The sequence below is a fragment of the Oncorhynchus mykiss genome, chromosome 18, assembly GCF_013265735.2.
Source record: "Oncorhynchus mykiss isolate Arlee chromosome 18, USDA_OmykA_1.1, whole genome shotgun sequence".
NCBI lineage: Eukaryota > Metazoa > Chordata > Actinopteri > Salmoniformes > Salmonidae > Oncorhynchus > Oncorhynchus mykiss.
In genome coordinates, this window is record NC_048582.1 from 10207066 (window position 1) to 10230938 (window position 23873).

Genomic DNA, 23873 nt, shown 5'->3' on the forward strand with positions numbered 1-23873 from the left:
CTTCAGTGCTAATCAAGAAATCATACGTCTGCACAGAGAAGCTCACAGACAGAGCAACACAAGACAAGAACCAATCATATCCCACACGTATGCTCCCTACCTCCTCAACATGCTGATCTATTTAAGACAGAGTTATACCACCAGTCAGACAGGGACCAACGTGTGGAGTTAACAGGAGTGACCTGTGACCTGGCCTTCTCTTCCTGGTGCAGCCAATCCAAAACGTTGACAGTGAAGTGCCGTCAGCACTGAGTAAAGAAAGGGGAGCTTCAATCAAAGAAGGCCCTGGTCTAAAGTAGTGCACTACATAGGGAATAGGGCCCTGGTCTAAAGTAGTGCACTACATAGGGAATAGGACCCTGGTCTAAAGTAGTGCACTACATAGGGAATAGGGCCCTGGTCTAAAGTAGTGCACTACATAGGGAATAGGGCTCTGGTCTAAAGTAGTGCACTACATAGGGAATAGGGCTCTGGTCTAAAGAAGTGCACTACATAGGGAATAGGGCTCTGGTCTAAAGTAGTGCACTACATAGGGAATAGGGCTCTGGTCTAAAGTAGTGCACTACACAGGGAATATGGCTCTGGTCTAAAGTAGTGCACTACATAGGGAATATGGCTCTGGTCTAAAGTAGTGCACTACATAGGGAATAGGGCTCTGGTCAAAACTAGTGCACTATATAGGAAATCGGGTGCCATTTGGGACAGGGCGGTGTGCTCTGACTGCCACAACCCCATCTCACAGTTAGGCTTACATCATAATTCAATGCCAATAAAAACAGCAGGGAGTTATACACTTCCACTTGACACATGCTGTCATTATACAACAGATTGTCAGTATACAGCCAACTGTTAGTATACAGCCAACTGTTAGTATACAACCAACTGTCAGTATACAACCAACTGTCAGTATACAACCAACTGTCAATATACAACCAGCTGTCAGTATACAACCAACTGTCAGTATACAACCAACTGTCAATATACAACCAACTGTCAGTATACAACCAACTGTCAGTATACAACCAACTGTCAGTATACAACCAACTGTCAGTATATAACCATTTGTCAGTATACAACCAACTGTCAGTATACAACCAACTCTCAGTGTACAACCAACTGTTAGTATACAGCCAACTGTTAGTATACAACCAACTGTCAGTATACAACCAACTGTCAGTATACAACCAACTGTCAGTATACAACCAACTGTCAGTATACAGCCAACTGTCAGTATACAACCAACTGTCAGTATACAACCAACTGTCAGTATACAACCAACTGTCAGTATACAACCAACTGTCAGTATACAACCAACTGTCAGTATACAACCAACTGTCAGTATACAACCAACTGTCAGTATACAACCAACTGTCAGTATACAACCAACTGTCAGTATACAACCAACTGTCAGTATACAACCAACTGTCAGTATACAACCAACTGTCAGTATACAGCCAACTGTCAGTATACAACCAACTGTCAGTATACAACCAACTGTCAGTATACAACCAACTGTCAGTATACAACCAACTGTCAGTATACAACCAACTGTCAGTATACAACCAACTGTCAGTATACAACCAACTGTCAGTATACAACCAACTGTCAGTATACAGCCAACTGTCAGTATACAACCAACTGTCAGTATACAGCCAACTGTCAGTATACAACCAACTGTCAGTATACAACCAACTGTCAGTATACAACCAACTGTCAGTATATAACCATTTGTCAGTATAACTATCAGTATACAACCAACTGTCAGTATACAACCAACTGTCAGTATACAACTCTCAGTGTACAACCAACTGTCAGTATACAACCAACTGTCAGTATACAACCAACTGTCAGTATACAACTCTCAGTGTACAACCAACTGTCAGTATACAACCAACTGTCAGTATACAACCTATTGTCAGTATACAACCAACTGTCAGTATACAACTCTCAGTGTACAACCAACTGTCAGTATACAACCTATTGTCAGTATACAGCCAACTGTCAGTATACAGCCAACTGTCAGTATACAGCCAACTGTCAGTATACAGCCAACTGTCAGTATACAACCAACTGTCAGTATACAGCCAACTGTCAGTATACATCCAACTGTCAGTATACAACAGATTGTCAGTATACAACTGTCAGTATACAACAGATTGTCAGTATACAACCGTTTGTCAGTATACAACCGATTGTCAGTATACATCCATTTGTCAGTATACATCCGTTTGTCAGTATACAACCGATTATCAGTATACATCCGTTTGTCATTATACATCCGTTTGTCAGTATATAGTGAGGGAACAAAGTATTTGATCCCCTGCTGATTTTGAACGTTTGCCCACTGACAAAGAAATGATCAGTCTATAATTTTAATGGTGGGTTTATTTGAACAGTGAGAGACAGAATAACAACAACAAAATCCAGAAAAACACATGTCAAAAATGTTATAAATTGATTTGCATTTTAATGAGGGAAATAAGTATTTGACCCCTGTGCAAAACATGACTTAGTACTTGGTGGCAAAACCCTTGTTGGCAATCACAGAGGTCAGATGTTTCTTGTAGTTGGCCACCAGGTTTGCACACATCTCAGGAGGGATTTTGTCCCACTCCTCTTTACAGATCTTCTCCAAGTCATTAAGGTTTCGAGGCTGACGTTTGGCAACTCGAACCTTCAGCTCCCTCCACAGATTTTCTATGGGATTAAGGTCTGGAGAATGGCTAGGCCACTCCAGGACCTTAATATGCTTCTTCTTGAGCCAGTCCTTTGTTGCCTTGGCCGTGTGTTTTGGGTCATGCTGGAATACCCATCCACGACCCATTTTCAATGCCCTGGCTGAGGGCATTGGGCATTGGGCAGCCAGGGCAGCCAGGGCATTGAAAATGGGTCGTGGATGGGTATTCCAGCAGGTTCTCACCCAAGATTTGACGGTACATGTCCCCGTCCATCGTCCCTTTGATGCGGTGAAGTTGTCCTGTCCCCTTAGCAGAAAAACACCCCAAAGCATAATGTTTCCACCTCCATTTTTGATGGTGGGGATGGTGGTCTTGGGGTCATAGGCAGCATTCCTCCTCCTCCAAACACGGCGAGTTGAGTTGATGCCAAAGAGCTCCATTTTGGTCGCATCTGACCACAACACTTTCACCCAGTTGTCCTATGAATCATTCAGATGTTCATTGGCAAACTTCAGACGGGCAAGTATATGTGCTTTCTTGAGCAGGGGGATCTTACGGGCGCTGCAGGATTTCAGCCCCTCACGGCGTAGTGTGTTACCAATTGTTTTCTTGGTGACTATGGTCCCAGCTGCCTTGAGATCATTGACAAGATCCTCCCGTGTAGTTCTGGGCTGATTCCTCACCGTTCTCATGATCATTGCAACTCCACGAGGTGAGATCTTGCATGGAGCCCCAGGCCAAGGGAGATGGACAGTTCTTTTGTGTTTCTTCCATTTGCGAATAATCGCACCAACTGTTGTCACCTTCTCACCAAGCTGCTTGGCGATGGTCTTGTAGCCCATTCCAGCCTTGTCTAGGTCTACAATCTTGTCCCTGACATCCTTGGAGAGCTCTTTGGTCTTGGCCATGGTGGAGAGTTTGGAATCTGATTGATTGATTGATTGCTTCTGTGGACAGGTGTCTTTTATACAGGTAACAAACTGAGATTAGGAGCACTCCCTTTAAGAGTGTGTTCCTAATCTCAGCTCGTTGCCTGTATAAAAGACACCTGGGAGCCAGAAATCTTTCTGATTGAGAGGGGGTCAAATACTTATTTCCCTCATTAAAATGCAAATCAATTTCTAACATTTTTGACATGTGTTTTTCTGGATTTTGTTGTTATTCTGTCTCTCACTGTTCAAATAAACCTACCATTAAAATTATAGACTGATAATTTATTTGTCAGTGGGCAAACGTACACAATCAGCAGGGGATCAAATACTTTTTTCCCTCACTGTATAACCGATTGTCAGTAAACAACCTATTGTCAGTAAACAACTCAGTATACATTCTGACACATTCTACAGTAAATGGACAGACTGCTTCGAGATGTAAATCCTTCTAGAAGAAAAGTAATTAAAGATTAGGAGAATTACTGAGGCAACATCATGCAGTGCCTCAGAAAAGCAAACCAAATGTATTCTTCTGATCAGCAGTCTAATTTGGTTGTGACGTGCTGTGAAAACGCCTGTGTGTCCTGGCAATGAAGAGAGGATGGAGAGGACAGGGGAGATGAGAGGATGGAGAGGACAGGGGAGATGAGAGGATGGAGAGGACAGGGGAGATGAGAGGATGGAGAGGACAGGGGAGATGAGAGGAAGGGAGGAGCAGAGGACAGGGGAGATGAGAGGAAGAGAGGACAGGGGAGATGAGAGGAAGGGAGGAGCAGACGAGTGAGAACAGAGGGTGGAAATGAGAGGAGAGGATAGAGAGGACAGGGGAGAGGAGAGGAAGGGAGGAGCAGACGAGTGAGAACAGAGGGTGGAAATGAGAGGAGAGGATAGAGAGGACAGGGGAGATGAGAGGAAGGGAGGAGCAGACAAGTGAGAACAGAGGGTGGAAATGAGAGGAGAGGATGGAGAGGACAGGGGAGATGAGAGGAAGGGAGGAGCAGACGAGTGAGAACAGAGGGTGGAAATGAGAGGAGAGGATAGAGAGGACAGGGGAGATGAGAGGAGAGGAGAAGGGGAAGACATGAGAGAAGAGGAGAGATTAGAAGACAGGAGAGGAAGAGTGAAATAGGAGAAAGAGGAGAGGAGGAGGGAGACAAGAGAGAGAAAGGGGGAGAGGAGAAAAGAGGAGAGGGAGAGGAGATAGCTTTGGGGAAATAGAGAAGTTGTGGGGAGAGGAGCCAAGCCCAGTGGATTATCCCAGTGACTGGAGAGACTAGCGTGACGGTAGTGGAGCTCACTGGGGAGAGGATCCTTGTCTCTTTAACTGGCTTTGGTTGAGCTGCTGTTTATCGGTGTAGCGACTCACCAAAAGGTCCCCTCTCAGCGGCCAAATCCACGCTAATCTAATCAGGAAACAGCCATTCCCATTCAACCAGTGAACCGGCCGAAAGTATTACACCCCCCCCCCCACACGCTCACCGAAAGGGTTGGAGTGGGTTAGGATAGGGGTTGGGTGGGAGACAAGCGTTTTACACCAGGGTTAACAGTTAGCGGGGGGATTTGGAGTCGTCTGTATGCTGGATTTGGGTACCCCATTGTGAGCCACAAGCTAGCTAATCTTCATTACCACACACAATGACAGGGCAGAGAGAATGGCACTCGGCTGGAAATGAGTTTGGCGAAACAAAAGAGCTGTGAGGGAGAGAAAGGGGAGGGGGGGATAACAGAGGCAGAGGAGAGAGAGGGGAGAGATAAAGGGAACAGCGAACTGGAAAAAGTCAGCTTCCTCTTCATACAGGCTTGGTGCAGATACAGAATGGGCACCCAAGTCACGTCGTCCAGAATGGAGAACAGGCTAAACTGGGTCTGTACAGATAGGACCTGTTAGGTTTTGTTTCTGTCTGCTGCACGGTGCTACGGGCGGCAAGGCACTTAGCGGTTAAGAACATTGGGACAGTAACAGAAAAGTCACTGGTTCAAATCCCGAGCAGACTAGTTAAAAAATCTGTAGATGTGCCCTTGTGCAAGGCACTTAACCCTGATTGCTCCTGTAAGTGGCTCTGGATAAGAGCATCTGCTAAAGGACTAACATGTAAACGATTTGCCAAGGTCAAACACAGTCTGGTAGTGAGGGCTGAGGTGTGATGTCTACAGATGTGCAGCGTTTGAAGAAAGCGGTTGTGAAAGGTTATTTTACAGCCAGTCATGGGACTGATCATTGCCAACCACTGAGGTTCACTAGGGGTCAAGAGGGTCATCTCCACTGATTACAGCATTGAGATATATATATACCCCTAGTTAACCTCAGTGGGGGCATATCTCAATGCTGTAATCAGTGGTTGGTGGAGTTCAGCTTCTTGACCCCCAGTTAACGTCAGTGGGGGCATATCTCAGTTATAATCAGTGGTTGGTGGAGTTGACCAAATGCCCCCACTGAGGTTAACTAGGGGTCAAGAGGGTCAACTCCACTGATTACAGCATTGAGATATTGACCCCTAGTTAACCTCAGTGGGGGCATTTGGTCAACTCCACCAACCACTGATTATAACTGAGATATGCCCCCATTGGGGTTAACTAGGGGTCAAGAAGGTGAACTCCACCAACCACCGATTACAGCATTGAGATACGCCCCCACTGAGGTTAACTAGGGGTCAAGAGGGTCAACACCACCAACCACAGCATGGAGATATGCCCCCACTGAGGTTAACTAGGGGTCAAGAGGGTCAACTCCACCAACCACTGATTACAGCATTGAGATATGCTTCCAATTAAGTTAATTAAGGTTCAATAGGGAAAAAAGGCGGGATTTTTCGAAAGCAGGTAACCACACCCTGCTAGGGCCTCAGGTGACGGGGTTAAATTGTTTACGTGTGTGTGTGTGTGTGAGCGCAACTTCCCTCCTCCAGAATTAACTGGGAGGGTGTATGAGCCAGAAGAAAGAGATAATGTGTCGTTCTCCCCCGTCTTCATTCACACAGGAACGCTTTTAAAACAAACCTCAGGAACACAGATTAGCCAAGCTGCTTAAATATTGAACAACATACCTCTCTGTTGCCACTGCAGTGGGCTTTCCTCCAGAGATAGAATGGAAGAAAAGCCTGTTTAGTGTTCTGTGCTGATTGAGGACTGTGCCGTGGAAGGAAGCACGCTACTCTGCTTGAACCTGCTCACCCCTCTCTGCCCAGAGTCTGCCTCCTCAGTGAAATACTGAAACAGAGTGCAAGCACTTTAATCCCAATTTCCTATAACTAAACCTGTTTTTATAACAGAGCCTCTTCCTAATAGCCGAGCCTCTTCCTAATAGCCGAGCCTCTTCCTAATAGCCGAGCCTCTTCCTAATAGCCGAGCCTCTTCCTAATAGCCGAGCCTCTTCCTAATAGCCGAGCCTCTTCCTAATAGCCGAGCCTCTTCCTAATAGCCGAGCCTCTTCCTAATAATTGAGTATCTTTTTAGTGAAGATAGAAGCACTACAACCAGACTTTTGCTTCTGTGTGTGTGTGTTGTGTGAGTGAGTGTGTGTGTGCACGCGTGAGCTGTCTGTCACATGGACGAAGGGCATAGTATGAGTCAGACACTGTAATAATAAACAAGAGACTGGATTTCGGTTTTGTAAGCCTCTATTTGATTGGTTCAGGCTTGGAAGTCTATTTTGTAAGCCGGTGTTTGATTGGTTCAGGCCTGGAAGCCTGTTTTGTAAGTTCGTATTTGATTGGTTCAGGCTTGGCAGGCAGGTCCCATTTAAAAGGAAATTAGTGCAGTATAGTATGAAAGGTGAGACTGAAGTTTATCTGATAAGGGCAACAACACATCTGCCACACTGATCATCAACACAGGGGCCCCTCAGGGGTGCGTGCTTAGTCCCCTCCTGTACTCCCTGTTCACCCACGACTGCGTGGCCAAGCACGACTCCAACAACATCATTAAGTTTGCTGACGACACAACAGTAGGCCTGATCGCCGACAGCGATGAGACAGCCTGTAGGGAGGAGGTCAGAGACCTGGCAGTGTGGCGCAAGAACAACAACCTCTCCCTTAACGTGAGCAAGACAAAGGAGCTGATTGTGGACTACAGGAAAAGAAGGGCCGAACACACCCCCATTAACATCAACAGGGCCGTATGTGGAGCGGGTCGAGAGTTTCAAGCCCCTTGGTGTCCACATCACCAACAAACTATCATGGTCCAAACACACCAAGACAGTCGTGAAGAGGGCACAACAAAACCTTTTCCCCCTCAGGAGACAACAAATATTTGGCATGGGTCCCCAGATTATAAAGATAATTTCTACAGCTGCACCGTCCTGACCCCCCCCCCCCCCCCCCCCCCCCCTGTTTTTACACTGGTGCTACTCGCTGTTTATTATCTATGCATAGTCACTTTACCCCCACCTACATGTACATAGTACCTCGACTAACCTGTACCCCCGCGCATTGACTCTGTATTTAGCCTCGTTATTGTTATTTTATTACTTTAGTTCATTTAGTGAATATATTCTTAACTCTATTTCTTGAACTGCATAGTTGGTTACGGGCTTGTCTGTAAGAGTTTCACGGTAAGGTCTACACCTGTATCAGGCGCATGTGACAAATACAATCTGATTTGGATTGGATCTATCCATTAATACAATCATATAGGTAGAAAAGTCCGTCCCAGAGCCCCATCCAATCTAAACCACAGGTTCACATCTCAAGACAAAACAACTCTTTCATGGTTCTTTTGTTACCCACATTAGTCATGTAGCACACGATCTCATCTCAACCCAAACACAACCTTTCCCCAACTCACCTTTCTACGAGCCATATCTGGGCTAGTATTACCTGTGTTTGTTCACCACTCACCGAGAGAGCGCCATTCACTTTGCACACAGAGATCAGTCACATGTGCTTGAGGTAGTGTTTGAATGAACGCTTCCCATAATGGACTGTGTGCAGAGTTGTGCTTGATGTTGCCTGGTTGGTTGGAGCTATGGGGGACTGTTTGGAAGGAAAACACCGGCCCACAGTCCCTTGGCTGTGGGTTCACTGGTTGCACCAGTTCAGGCTTAAATAAATACGACTAGTTGCGATTTAAGTGAACACATGGGACCTGCTCTACTGAACCTCATAGACAGAGTGGTCCCAGCAGACACCTGGGACCTGCATAGACAGAGTGGTCCCAGCAGACACCTGGGACCTGCTCCACTGAACCTCATAGACAGAGTGGTCCCAGCCGGCTACGACAAGAACACATCATTATACAGTAGGGCATGTAGAAGCATACAGGTAATAATGTACACAGATCACTGCCTTGCTATAGCTCCCCCTCTCATTCACTCTCTCTCTCTCACACACACACACCGCCTCTCCCTCCAGACACACAGACACACACACACCGCCTCCCCCTCCAGACACACAGACACACACACACACACACACACACAGTCCAAAATTATTGATGGTCTCTCTTATAAAACCCAGTCTGTTCCCTAAGGTATTCCCGGCAACATCACCGGGACTAAAATATCTAGCGACCCAAATAACTTCCCCCTGTTGGAACTGTCTGAGGCGCCCAACGTTACACCGAAGCCATTTGTTTGACTGGGTAATTAATTTCCTCCTTTTTATAACCAAGTGTTTATGGCCTATCTAGGCCAAGAGTGTACAGTAGTGGGCCAGGGAGAGGTGGGGGATGCAGTCTACTGTATATTGCCTGGGAGACAGAACATCATAGACATACATTTGCTCTAAAATGGCTGCAGGACAGGGACTGGGGTCACAAGATTACAGTAAATAGGATCAACTGCTTGAATGGGGTCCTCTTTGGCCAAATATAGGCCTTCTATAGGTCTATACTGGTAGTGCAATGAGACAGACCAATAGTACTGATCAAAACCAGGCCACTGATGTCAGAAGAAGACCGTGAGGAATGACTTGCCCCAGGATTCATCAAATCACTGAGGGAGAAGATAGTCTCCAGACTAAATAGAGACCATCTGCCAGTTCAGCAGCCTAGCATTAGTTTCTGTAAAACCAGCCACCCTCCTCTCCTCCAATCCCAGCAAAGTTAGCCTGTAGCTGCTATTGTGGTGAACCACAATGTAACTGACCGGGGTTCAAATCTAGGTCTGAACTTAGCCCTCTGAGCTAAAGCCTGGGCATTACTGTCTATAGTATAGCCGTAGCCTAACCACCACTGATGCACTACAGCTGATGGTGCATATTGTATTCCAGTAGCCGGGTCCAGCCAGCAGCCTGCGTTGCTCTGAGTGAGAGACAGCAGAGGGAGGGAGGGGGGAGGACATTACATCGAGGTCCTGACACACACTGGCTGACTGGAGAGCGGCCAGGTCGTGTTGGAACTGAGGAAATGATTACTCAGAGCATATGGAAATACCGCTGGGTTTGCATATTGGGCCACAGAGCTGAAGAGAGACACACACACACACACACACACACACACACACACACACACACACACACACACACACACACACACACACACACACACACACACACACCTCTTATTGGGCAACTCAAAACCACCACATCTTCAGCATCCTACCTCTTCTTAGTAAAGGAAGCCAAGGTCACTTAACATTCTGAACCTAACCACATGCCTCCATGTTCCCATTACAGCACTGTTCTCTCATGTGATCAGTCCCTCACTCTCTCATTCATCCCAATCTCCCTCACCATCATCCATGGGTAACTCTATATCCCAATCGCCCTCATCCATGGGTAACTCTATATCCCAATCTCCCTCATCCATGGGTAATTCTATATCCCAATCTCCCTCACCATCATCAATGGGTAACTCTATATCCCAATCTCCCTCACCATCATCAATGGGTAACTCTATATCCCAATCTCCCTCATCCATGGGTAACTCTATATGCCAATCTCCCTCATCCATGGGTAACTCTATATCCCAATCTCCCTCATCCATGGGTAACTCTATATCCCAATCTCCCTCATCCATGGGTAACTCTATATCCCAATCTCCCTCACCATCATCAATGGGTAACTCTATATCCCAATCTCCCTCACCGTCATCCATGGGTAACTCTATATCCCAATCTCCCTCACCATCATCAATGGGTAACTCTATATCCCAATCTCCCTCACCGTCATCCATGGGTAACTCTATATCCCAATCTCCCTCACCATCATCCATGGGTAACTCTATATCCCAATCTCCCTCACCGTCATCCATGGGTAACTCTATATCCCAATCTCCCTCATCCATGTGTAACTCTATATCCCAATCTCCCTCACCATCATCCATGGGTAACTCTATATCCCAATCTCCCTCATCCATGGGTAACTCTATATCCCAATCTCCCTCATCCATGGGTAACTCTATATCCCAATCTCCCTCACCGTCAACAATGCGTAACTCTATATCCCAATCTCCCTCACCGTCAACAATGCGTAACTCTATATCCCAATCTCCCTCACTGTCATCCATGGGTAACTCTATATCCCAATCTCCCTCATCCATGGGTAACTCTATATCCCAATCTCCCTCACCATCATCCATGGGTAACTCTATATCCCAATCTCCCTCACCGTCATCCATGGGTAACTACCAATATGACAGAGGCTGAACCGTGCATAAGCCACAGACGTTTATCCTGCACTATGTTCCTGTCTGTAAGGCTTCCCCATTCTGTCTCTGGGGGAATCTGAAAGGGCATCCTTTTTCATATCTAGTGCACTACTTCTGATCTAAAGTGCACTACTTCTGATCTAAAGTGCACTACTGTTTAACTCTCTCCTTCCACGTCACAGTAAAGGACTCTTTGGCTGTTACTGGATGTCAATCCTTGCTTCCTCCGTCCTTGTTTCCTCCATTCCTCTCCTCTCTCTCAAAGAGCATAGGAGGAGGTCGCAGAGGGCAGGGTCCTGGGATCCTCTCCTCCAATCCACTTTACCAGAAAGGTGAGGAATGGAATAAACGAGGATGGAGAAAACAGATTTGACATCTCCCTTCTCTAGACCTCGATGTTCCATGGGTAGGTGGGATTATTGTTCCAGACTAAACAAACAAATGATCCTAAGCCTGCCTGGTGCTCGGTGCCGGCTGCTTAGCAACAGGTGTTGCTAGACTAGAGAGATCTGAGGTTGATTTTATGTTTGGTTGTCAACAGCGGTTGATCATTGATTTGGCATGCTAGGACACCTTCCACTGACGTTTGTCTGGGGTAAAAGGTTATAGAAGAATAGGGCAGACAAGTAAAGTACCATGTATCCTTGGTACACTGTGTTCAGTTGGAACAAAACTCCATGGTCTTAGATAACAACAATGATGAACCTTCTCAGTCTTCCAGTTCCTCACCGATGCTGAGTGTGAGAGACAGACAGGGAGAGAGAACGAAACAGAGACAGGCAGTCAGACAGGCAGGCAGGAAGACAGACAGGCAGGAAGACAGACTGAGACCGAGAGAGGATATAAGAATTGCCAAAATGCCAAATTTTAAGGACATGTCGGAAATGTCTGAGCCCTCTCTCTCGCTCTGGTTGCAATGTCAGGATGAATTGCGACGAGGCATGTCGGATCACTCTAAAGCACTGTAACAGCTTCCCATCTCCACTCAAATGATGTGAAAGTCATTGCCTGGCCATGTGTGAGTCTGGTGTGAGAATAAATGACTGGCTCCCTCTCCCCACTGTTAATCAAATCCCCCCAGGGCAGGGTTGCCAGATATGCTCGACGTGCTCGTCCAGCGCGGAGATGACAGAATCCATACATAAAGATGTGCTTTCCCTCCCCTTTTCTCCTCCTCCTCCTCCTCATCCCCTCTTCCCCCCTCTCCTCTCATCGTCTCTCCAAGAGGGTGCTACTGACGTGACAGTCACTCCTCTGAATGAGACGAGCCAGACAAATGAACGCATTGTCTCCTCCTTCCATCCTCTTCTTTACTTCATCAACACTCCACCTCTCCGTCGACTCCTTTTCAATGCATCACCCACCCATCACTCGCAATCATCTTCTCGCTTGTTGAATGACGAGCTCACCTCTTGGAGGAGCAGGCAGAGTGCATTGTGGTCCGATCACTTAAAAGATGTGTTCTGAGGTCAGAGGGTGACACAGACAGACACACACAAAATGATGATTATGAAGTGATTCACAGTGGAGTGCTTGAATGCCAGTTGAATAATGAGGGCTTGCTTTTGGCAACAGCCTTCTAATGCTTGTATGCATGTCATTTTTCTCCCTGACAGTGCAATAGGAATCTCATTAAGAATCTCCTTGCTGTCAGTCTTTGTATCTGGTCTGAATTGCACCTTGAACTCTATTGTTCAGTATTAGATACGTTAGATTAGCCTGGTGGTCCAGTCTATGTTAGTTTATATACATTAGATTAGCCTGGTGGTCCAGTCTATGTTAGTTTATAGACATTAGATTAGCCTGGTGGTCCAGTCTGTGTTAGTTTATATACATTAGATTAGCCTGGTGGTCCAGTCTGTGTTAGTTTATAGACATTAGATTAGCCTGGTGGTCCAGTCTGTGTTAGTTTATAGACATTAGATTAGCCTGGTGGTCCAGTCTGTGTTAGTTTATAGACATTAGATTAGCCTGGTGGTCCAGTCTGTGTTAGTTTATATACATTAGATTAGCCTGGTGGTCCAGTCTGTGTTAGTTTATAGACAGTAGATTAGCCTGGTGGTCCAGTCTGTGTTAGTTTATATACATTAGATTAGCCTGGTGGTCCAGTCTATGTTAGTTTATAGACATTAGATTAGCCTGGTGGTCCAGTCTGTGTTAGTTTATATACATTAGATTAGCCTGGTGGTCCAGTCTATGTTAGTTTATATACATTAGATTAGCCTGGTGGTCCAGTCTATGTTAGTTTATAGACATTAGATTAGCCTAGTGGTCCAGTCTGTTAGTTTATAGACATTAGATTAGCCTGGTGGTCCAGTCTGTGTTAGTTTATAGACATTAGATTAGCCTGGTGGTCCAGTCTGTGTTAGTGTATATACATTAGATTAGCCTGGTGGTCCAGTCTATGTTAGTTTATAGACATTAGATTAGCCTGGTGGTCCAGTCTGTGTTAGTTTATATACATTATATTAGCCTAGTGGTCCAGTCTGTGTTAGTTTATATACATTAGATTAGCCTGGTGGTCCAGTTTGTGTTAGTTTATAGACATTATATTAGCCTGGTGGTCCAGTCTATGTTAGTTTATATACATTAGATTAGCCTGGTGGTCCAGTCTGTGTTAGTTTATAGACATTATATTAGCCTGGTGGTCCAGTCTGTGTTAGTTTATATACATTATATTAGCCTGGTGGTCCAGTCTGTGTTAGTTTATATACATTATATTAGCCTGGTGGTCCAGTCTGTGTTAGTTTATATACATTAGATTAGCCTGGTGGTCCAGTCTATGTTAGTTTATATACATTAGATTAGCCTGGTGGTCCAGTCTGTGTTAGTTTATATACATTAGATTAGCCTAGTGGTCCAGTCTGTGTTAGGTTTAGCCAGCTCCTCTCTGTCAATTCATTGTCATGCAAGTGTCTGACGACGATGATACAAGAGTTAGCTACAGCAACTAGAACAGAATATATAACTGTATTAGACTTAGATACAGCAACTAGAATAGAACTGTATTAGACTTAGATACAGCAACTAGAATAGAATATAACTGTATTAGACTTAGATACAGCAACTAGAATAGAACTCTATTAGACTTAGATACAACAACTAGAATAGAACTGTATTAGACTTAGATACTGCAACTAGAATAGAACTCTATTAGACTTAGATACAACAACTAGAATAGAACTGTATTAGACTTAGATACAGCAACTAGAATATAATATAACTGTATTAGACTTAGATACAGCAACTAGAATAGAACTGTATTAGACTTAGATACAGCAACTAGAATAGAATATAACTGTATTAGACTTAGATACAGCAACTAGAATAGAACTCTATTAGACTTAGATACAACAACTAGAATAGAACTGTATTAGACTTAGATACAGCAACTAGAATAGAACTCTATTAGACTTAGATACAACAACTAGAATATAACTGTATTAGATTTAGATACAACAACTAGAATAGAACTGTATTAGACTTAGATACAGCAACTAGAATAGAACTCTATTAGACTTAGATACAACAACTAGAATAGAACTGTATTAGACTTAGATACAGCAACTAGAATAGAACTGTATTTGACTTAGATACAACAACTAGAATAGAACTGTATTAGACTTAGATACAGCAACTAGAATAACTGTATTAGACTTAGATACAGCAACTAGAATATAACTGTATTAGACTTAGATACAACAACTAGAATAGAACTGTATTAGACTTAGATACAACAACTAGAATAGAACTGTATTAGATTTAGATACAACAACTAGAATAACTGTATTAGACTTAGATACAGCAACTAGAATAGAACTGTATTAGACTTAGATACAGCAACTAGAATATAACTGTATTAGACTTAGATACAGCAACTAGAATATAATATAACTCTATTAGACTTAGATACAACAACTAGAATAGAACTGTATTAGACTTAGATACAGCAACTAGAATAACTGTATTAGACTTAGATACAGCAACTAGAATATAACTGTATTAGACTTAGATACAACAACTAGAATATAACTGTATTAGACTTAGATACAACAACTAGAATATAACTGTATTAGATTTAGATACAACAACTAGAATATAACTGTATTAGATTTAGATACAGCAACTAGAATAGAACTCTATTAGACTTAGATACAGCAACTAGAATATAACTGTATTAGACTTAGATACAACAACTAGAATAGAACTGTATTAGACTTAGATACAGCAACTAGAATATAACTGTATTAGATTTAGATACAGCAACTAGAATATAACTGTATTAGACTTAGATACAGCAACTAGAATAGAACTGTATTAGACTTAGATACAGCAACTAGAATATAACTGTATTAGACTTAGATACAGCAACTAGAATAGAACTTCATTAGTCCATCTGTAGAATAGAACTTCATTAGTCCATCTGAGATGGAAATTCTTATTTTATTCTGCTCCAGGTCACCAAAGCCTATTTCCTCTTGAATTCTGTCCTCCTGTTTTCTAAGAAATGGCCGCTCAGTCATAAGATAGTGTCTCCTGAGCGCTGCGTAACGCCCTCCTGAGAAATGACGCTCAGTCATAAGATAGTGTCTCCTGAGCGCTGCGTAACGCCCTCCTGAGAAATGACGCTCAGTCATAAGATAGTGTCTCCTGAGCGCTGCGTAACACCCTCCTGAGAAATGACGCTCAGTCATAAGATAGTGTCTCCTGAGCGCTGCGTAACGCCCTCCTGAGAAATGACGCTCAACCATAAGATAGTGTCTCCTGAGCGCTGCGTAACGCCCTCCTGAGAAATGACGCTCAACCATAAGATAGTGTCTCCTGAGCGCTGCGTAACGCCCTCCTGAGAAATGACGCTCAGTCATAAGATAGTGTCTCCTGAGCGCTGCGTAACGCCCTCCTGAGAAATGACGCTCAGTCATAAGATAGTGTCTCCTGAGCGCTGCGTAACGCCCTCCTGAGAAATGACGCTCAGTCATAAGATAGTGTCTCCTGAGCGCTGCGTAACGCCCTCCTGAGAAATGACGCTCAGTCATAAGATAGTGTCTCCTGAGCGCTGCGTAACACCCTCCTGAGAAATGACGCTCAGTCATAAGATAGTGTCTCCTGAGCGCTGCGTAACGCCCTCCTGAGAAATGACGCTCAACCACATGAAGCTCCTTTCATAAAGAGTGTGTCATGAGTGATGTCATCTCAGGACAATCTCTGTCCTCTCCTCCACATGCTGATGATCTATTGGATTCCTGGGACAAAGCTTTGCTCACCAACCTCTTTCTTCTGTCCGATTCCTTTGAGGTGGATTCATAGAATTGCTATTACGTCACTTCATTACTTTGAAATGTAGAGATCTGCATCATATCAGATGACGATAGTGATTTATCATACAAGTTACTGCACGTCTGACAATATTTCAGGGTTTTCTCACTACGAATTGAGAAATGAAGGAAAAATGTATGGAAAAATACTAGAATTGAATTGAATGAATCCCTCCATAAGTGAACGGCTGAATTGAAGACTGCTCCTATACCAGTAAACAATCAGCATCAGCAAGGAAACATGGCCATTCTAGAGAGGACTGCAGGCTTGGTGGTGAAGGCAGACATAGAATAAGCTAGAGAGGACTGCAGGCTTGGTGGTGAAGACAGAAATAGAATAAGCTAGAGAGGACTGCAGGCTTGGTGGTGAAGACAGAAATAGAATAAGCTAGAGAGGACTGCTGGCTTGGTGGTGAAGACAGAAATAGAATAAGCTAGAGAGGACTGCAGGCTTGGTGGTGAAGGCAGATATAGAATAAGCTAGAGAGGACTGCTGGCTTGGTGGTGAAGACAGAAATAGAATAAGCTAGATATATCCTGTATCTCCCCATACAGAACATGCACTCACAACACACTGGAGCTTATCAGAAACACAGTCTCAGAGGTCATGTCCTCACACAAGTGTGTGTTTTTGTGTGTGTGTTTGTGTGTGTGTGTGTTTTTTTGTGTTTGCGTTTTTGTGTGTTTATGTGTGTGCGTACACGTCCTCTTACACACTAACCAGAGTGCTGCCGTCTGACAATCCCATTGGGAGTTGATTCTTCATTTCATATGAACGAGCTAAGGAGGTGGGAAGGAGGGAGAAAAGGAGGAAGGGAAGGAGAGAGGGAGAGACGGAGGGAGGGAGGGAAGGAGAGAAGGAGAGAGGGAAGGAGGGAGAGAGGGAGAGTGTAAGTGCTCTCCTCCTCCAGTCTGCATGCTATGAGAAAGCAGCTGGGGCCCTACTGAGGATTACAACACACACTCACTCACGCACGCAGCCGGCTGGCTGCAGACAGGGTCAGGATAACACAAGAGACACTCCGGGGCAGATTCCCTGGTCAGTCAAAGGGAAAGCCGGTCAGTCAGTCCAGCTCCATGTCTGTCTCTTCATGCTTTTCTTTTTCTTTGACTCTCTATATCTCTATATCTCTACATCTCTACATCTATCTGCTCCTGCAGGCTTGGCCCAGTGGACTGTGAAATGTGAAACCCTGCAGTAGCAAATGTGCATGCTTGGCACTTCTCTCCTTTATCTCACTGTCCTCCTCTCCTCTTCTCTCCTTTCCTTCTCTCCTCTCCCAGCCTCTTCTTGCCTCTACTCTCTCTCCTCATCTCCTTGCTTCTACTTTCCTCCTCTCCTCTCCTCCTTGCCTGTACTCCCTCTCCTCCTACTCCTCTCTCCTCCTCTCCTCTCCAGTCCTCTCCTCCCCTCTTGTCTTCTCTCCTCTCCTTTCCTCTTCTCATTTTTCCTCTCTACCTTTTCCCTTCTCTCCTCTTCTTGCCTCTACTCTCTCTCCTTGCTTCTACTCTCTCCTATCCCCTCCTCCTCTCCTGTCCTGTTCTCTTCTTGTTTCTCCTCTCATTTCTACCCTCTCCTCTCCTCTCCTCTTGTCTCCTCTCCTCTCTGCTTTATTCTCCTACCCTCTTTTCCTATCCTCACTCCTCTTTCTTCTACTCTCTCTCCCTCTCTTCTCCCATCCTCTCCTCTCTTCTCCTCTCCTCTCCTGTTCTCTTCTCGTTTCTCCTCTCCTCTCCGCTTTCTTCTCCTGCCCTCTCCTCATCTCCTCTCCTCTTGCTCTCTCTCTCCCTCCCTCCTTCCTCTCTTTATCATCAACCACCACTGCTACCTGCCAGGTTGCTGGAGATCTCCACACACATGCACACACACACACAGCTCCTCTATAAAGACATGCTATATCCCTTTCACTACATTTAGAAACCAAGCACATCTCTGATACAGTAGAGTGATATTCGGCCATGTTGCCTGAGTACTGACTAGACATCCCTTATTGTGAGTGAACCCTGAAGGACAAAGTGAGTGTGTTGGAGGGCAGACAGACTGTCTGTAGGTCAATGTCAGCCAGCTCTTGTGTTGTGGCTGTAGTATTACAGTGTAGCCATGAGGTCCATGTGATGTGGCCAGTGATAATTCTACATCTACCAACTGGGTAGACAGGGAATAACAAAACACTCTACAAATTCTATCAAGACAGCTGGTCAGTCAGTCATGTGACAAAATAGGCAATGTGCTCCTATTCAGGTTATGGTTGGGTGCTGAATCTGTGTATTGTATTGCACGTCCTATTCATGGTCTATGGTCGGGCAGTCTCACCTCGTGTAGGCCTAGCAGCTGATGCCAAAACCACCTGATTTATGCCCTGTAGACAGGGAGGAGGGAACACCACCACAATGCCAGTGGTGCCCTTTAAAACCAAGGTTCTATCACAGCATCACTTAAAGCATCACATGTCTACTGTGGGCCACAGCATTAAGACAACATTGTTCCATGTGCCAGGCAGAGTTTTATGTGTTTTATACAGGCAATATTTCTCCATGGAGGTGGACAATGCCAGTCGCTTGTCCCTGAGTGGCTGCCGTCAGGTAGACAGGTCTGTTATAATGACTTATCTGGTCTGGGGATGTCAACTCCAGACCTTGAGACATTTTTCATTCACTCACACAAACATCTAGGAAATATTGCAAGCATATACATTGTAAGTACAATAGGCTGTGTCTCTAGAGTACAACATTTTGAAACTACACCAGGCCTATGTCAGCCTGGATTTAACACTCATTCTACCAGATTGATGACAGGTTGTATTCTCCAGACCAGGATTCTACCAGATTGATGACAGGTTGTATTCTCCAGACCAGGATTCTACCAGATTGATGACAGGTTGTATTCTCCAGACCAGGATTCTACCAGATTGATGACAGGTTGTATTCTCCAGACCAGGATTCAGATTGATGACAGGTTGTATTCTCCAGACCAGGATTCTACCAGATTGATGACAGGTTGTATTCTCCAGACCAGGATTCTACCAGATTGATGACAGGTTGTATTCTCCAGACCAGGATTCTACCAGATTAATGACAGGTTGTATTCTCCAGACCAGGATTCTACCAGATTAATGACAGGTTGTATTCTCCAGACCAGGATTCTACCAGATTGATGACAGGTTGTATTCTCCAGACCAGGATTCTACCAGATTAATGACAGGTTGTATTCTCCAGACCAGGATTCTACCAGATTGATGACAGGTTGTATTCTCCAGACCAGGATTCTACCAGATTAATGACAGGTTGTATTCTCCAGACCAGGATTCTACCAGATTGATGACAGGTTGTATTCTCCAGACCAGGATTCTACCAGATTAATGACAGGTTGTATTCTCCAGACCAGGATTCTACCAGATTGATGACAGGTTTTATTCTCCAGACCAGGATTCTACCAGATTGATGACAGGTTTTATTCTCCAGACCAGGATTCAGATTGATGACAGGTTTTATTCTCTAGGCCAGGATTCTACCAGATTGATGACAGGTTGTATTCTCCAGACCAGGATTCAGATTGATGACAGGTTTTATTCTCTAGGCCAGGATTCTACCAGATTGATGACAGGTTTTATTCTCCAGACCAGGATTCAGATTGATGACAGGTTGTATTCTCCAGACCAGGATTCTACCAGATTGATGACAGGTTGTATTCTCCAGACCAGGATTCTACCAGATTGATGACAGGTTGTATTCTCCAGACCAGGATTCTACCAGATTGATGACAGGTTGTATTCTCCAGACCAGGATTCTACCAGATTGATGACAGGTTTTATTCTCCAGACCAGGATTCTACCAGATTGATGACAGGTTGTATTCTCCAGACCAGGATTCTCCCAGATTGATGACAGGTTGTATTCTCCAGGCCAGGATTCAGATTGATGACAGGTTGTATTCTCCAGACCAGGATTCTACCAGATTGATGACAGGTTTTATTCTCCAGACCAGGATTCTACCAGATTGATGACAGGTTGTATTCTCCAGGCCAGGATTCAGATTGATGACAGGTTGTATTCTCCAGACCAGGATTCTACCAGATTGATGACAGGTTGTATTCTCCAGACCAGGATTCTACCAGATTGATGACAGGTTGTATTCTCCAGACCAGGATTCTACCAGATTGATGACAGGTTGTATTCTCCAGACCAGGATTCTACCAGATTAATGACAGGTTGTATTCTCCAGACCAGGATTCTACCAGATTGATGACAGGTTGTATTCTCCAGACCAGGATTCAGATTGATGACAGGTTGTATTCTCCAGACCAGGATTCTACCAGATTAATGACAGGTTGTATTCTCCAGACCAGGATTCAGATTGATGACAGGTTGTATTCTCCAGACCAGGATTCTACCAGATTAATGACAGGTTGTATTCTCCAGACCAGGATTCTACCAGATTAATGACAGGTTGTATTCTCCAGACCAGGCCAGAGCCATGTCAGTAATACAATAACATGACATTTATCAATGGTTACATAGTGTTTCAAATGCCTGCAGTAATATCTGGTGTGTGATTGGACAGTGATCTTGAGTTAAGTCTGGATGTTTGAGTGGCTGACAGCAGGAAGCCAATTAAGAAGGTGACTAGAGAGGGTAAAGCCATGGTCATGGACCACTAGCCTTCATTTACACACAATAACTCTACTGGCACAAGTAGCCGGCATCAAATGACCACGCACTGCTGTTGTCTGCAGCTCAGCGATGCTGGTGGCGAAATCGATCATCCAAAACTGCTTCCATCAGCGCAGGTGGATGGCATGCTGCATGGAAACCGCGTGGTTCTTTAAATGCCTTTACACGCACCGCGAAAAACAAGAAACATCGAGACTTTATGCATACAGAGAAAACTGAACGTGTATATGTTGTCTTTCTTGCATAGTAAGTGAAACAGTTTACTTCCCAGCAGACCAGAGTTGAATAACGCCTGCGGCCCTACGGAGAGTAGGTTGGTTTCACCATGTGTCCCCCGGCGTGACATTTCACCATAGAGCCTGTGCTTATAAAAACTATGACACAATGTGACTCGGAAACCTCGAGGCTTGACTCCTGGACCACATCATTCCCCCATTATAATCCCCCTCTTCCTATTCCCCATTTCCACAGCATCTTGTAAAAAGACCACTTGCTTATCTCGAACGGCAACCCTATACATCTGCGTTAATACATTATGCATTTGAATGGGGAACCTCCTCGCCTCATGCCGCCGAGGGTTTCAAAACAAGTAATCCGACGGAAGCAGATGTATTATTTATGTACAAAGCACTGGTTTTATTATTCAGAGATCTACATCATCCCTGTCGAAATTATGACCGCTTTTCCCTAATTGCTGTTGACAGCTGAGACCATGCGCACGGGTGAAGGATACATTAGCGGCAGCGAATAACAACCTGCGCTCGGCTCAACACAGAACAGCACTCCGCTGGTATGATCTAATATCATAACACAATCATACTTAGTACAAGTTTACATTGCGACACTGTTAATTAGACTACATGCTTCAAGTTAATCACACAGGGTAATATTCTTAACAATACCGTAACAATACATCGTGCAGATTTATTTGCCTAGTATGAAGATTTAATTGCAATAGCGCAGCGGTTTCCTTTCATAAACTCATCTATTTGACAAGTTACTATTATATTTAGGCTATAGTACCTCTCTCTCTGAACTTGTGATGCAAGATATTGGAGGAAAGTTGACGCCTATGTCAGTGATTCGGGCGCACTTCGGTGGCTTTGCCAAACCACCATCAGCAATATAGCTACACTTAACGATTAATATAGCTAACGATCGAAACTCTATAGTCACCTGCTGCCAGTTCTCCTCCAGCGAAGGCATCGCAGAGAAGTAGCCGGTGTCATGCACGAGCTGGAGTTCCTGAAAAATACCGTGATTCGCCAAAACGTCCATGGTGATGCTCTGTATGCGGAGCGCAGAAAGGAGACTGTTCCACGAAAAAAAGGAATCCGGCTGCGCCTAATCAAATGTCAAAATCCACGTTCATGCCAGTCCTTTCAGGAAATATAATGCATAGAAAGAAACATAAACAGATCCGAAAGAAGGAAATATATAGTTTCACTATTTGCTGGAGACTCTAATGAACGAGTTTAGACTTGGTGATAAACGCAAACTTGCAGAGATGATGGAGGCTCCATGTGTATCCGTAGGATATTGCTAGGTAGTAACCTTGCTCATCCCCACTAGGCTTTTCCCCAGCGCTCCGCTTCCGTAGGAAAATGTTCGGGCAGGATGGTAGTAGGCTACAGGCATCGCAAGACAAACGGGGAGGAGAGTAGCGAGTGGAGGGGCGTGTACATACTGTCAATCAACTTCGTGCGTGGCTATATAAGGTAAATGGCTTTGACGATCCCGCCAAAGGGGCGATTTGACAGGTTAAGGTGTGTAAGAGGAGGAGATATGCAAATCATTGGACCACAATAGGCTCTCGGTTATAGGCCTACACATTAACCATATACTCTACGTGTGACTAAAGTAGTAGACCAAAGAATTTAGAAAGACAAACACAGACCTTGGAGTTGCTTTGAAGGTACCAGGTCACCCGTGATACAAGTCAGTATTCGACATCCATCCATGTCTGAGGAAGTCCGGAAATGACGTGAAAAGGCCACTAGGGGCAATTGTGAGCGCTGTTACCTTTTAAGTAGGTTTCGTTTTGTTTGGGTGTTGGGGATGGTGAATGGGGGTGTAAGCATCCGCTACTGTTGCAGAAAGTTGAACCCAGTGATAAAAGTAATTTTTGAGACTTTTGTTTTAAGCCTGTCCCAAACCTTAACCCTTACGTTAACCATTTGGAGTTAATGACTAACCTCCCTCTAGTGCAACAGGTTGCATGTTCGAATCCAATGATAGAAAGTTATTTTTGAGATTTTTGTTTTAAGCCTACCTCAAACCTTTACCCTTAATCATTCAAAGTTCATGTCTAACCTTAACCACTTCAACATTGTGCGTTTGGAACAACTTCAAAATGATGAAAGTCTAATTGTGACGTGAGACTGTGAGAGTTTGTTGAAGGAACCAACATGTAGCAGTACATGTAGGATATACCCTGTGTCTTTCTCATTTGGGGTCACCAATTTACACAAGGCCCATTATGTGAGGTAAACAGGATATAGTGTATATAACAGTATTCTTCAGTGCAATGAAGTTGTTGGAATACGCCTCAAAGTTTGTGAATGGAACATAACTCTCGTTTGACAATAGACTACCATTGTGTGTTAGGGGTGCTTGTCACTACGACCTCTTCTGAAAGAGGACGTGAAGGAAGACTCCCCATGTGAGAATGAACTCAACCTTTCATCCCCAGAC

At 44.5% G+C, this 23873-nt stretch overlaps 1 protein-coding gene across 1 annotated transcript in view; it reads right to left on the reverse strand.

Annotated features, from left to right (window-relative positions):
* LOC110516308 (Krueppel-like factor 7) overlaps positions 1–22816 on the reverse strand; it is a 54391-nt gene extending 31575 nt beyond the window's left edge. Inside the window, exon 1 of the mRNA XM_036951774.1 lies at positions 22356–22816. Coding sequence (XP_036807669.1) covers positions 22356–22457 — 102 coding nt within the window. The 5' untranslated portion in view covers positions 22458–22816. The remainder of the gene's footprint in view (positions 1–22355) is intronic.
* Between the last annotated feature and the right edge of the window lie 1057 nt (positions 22817–23873).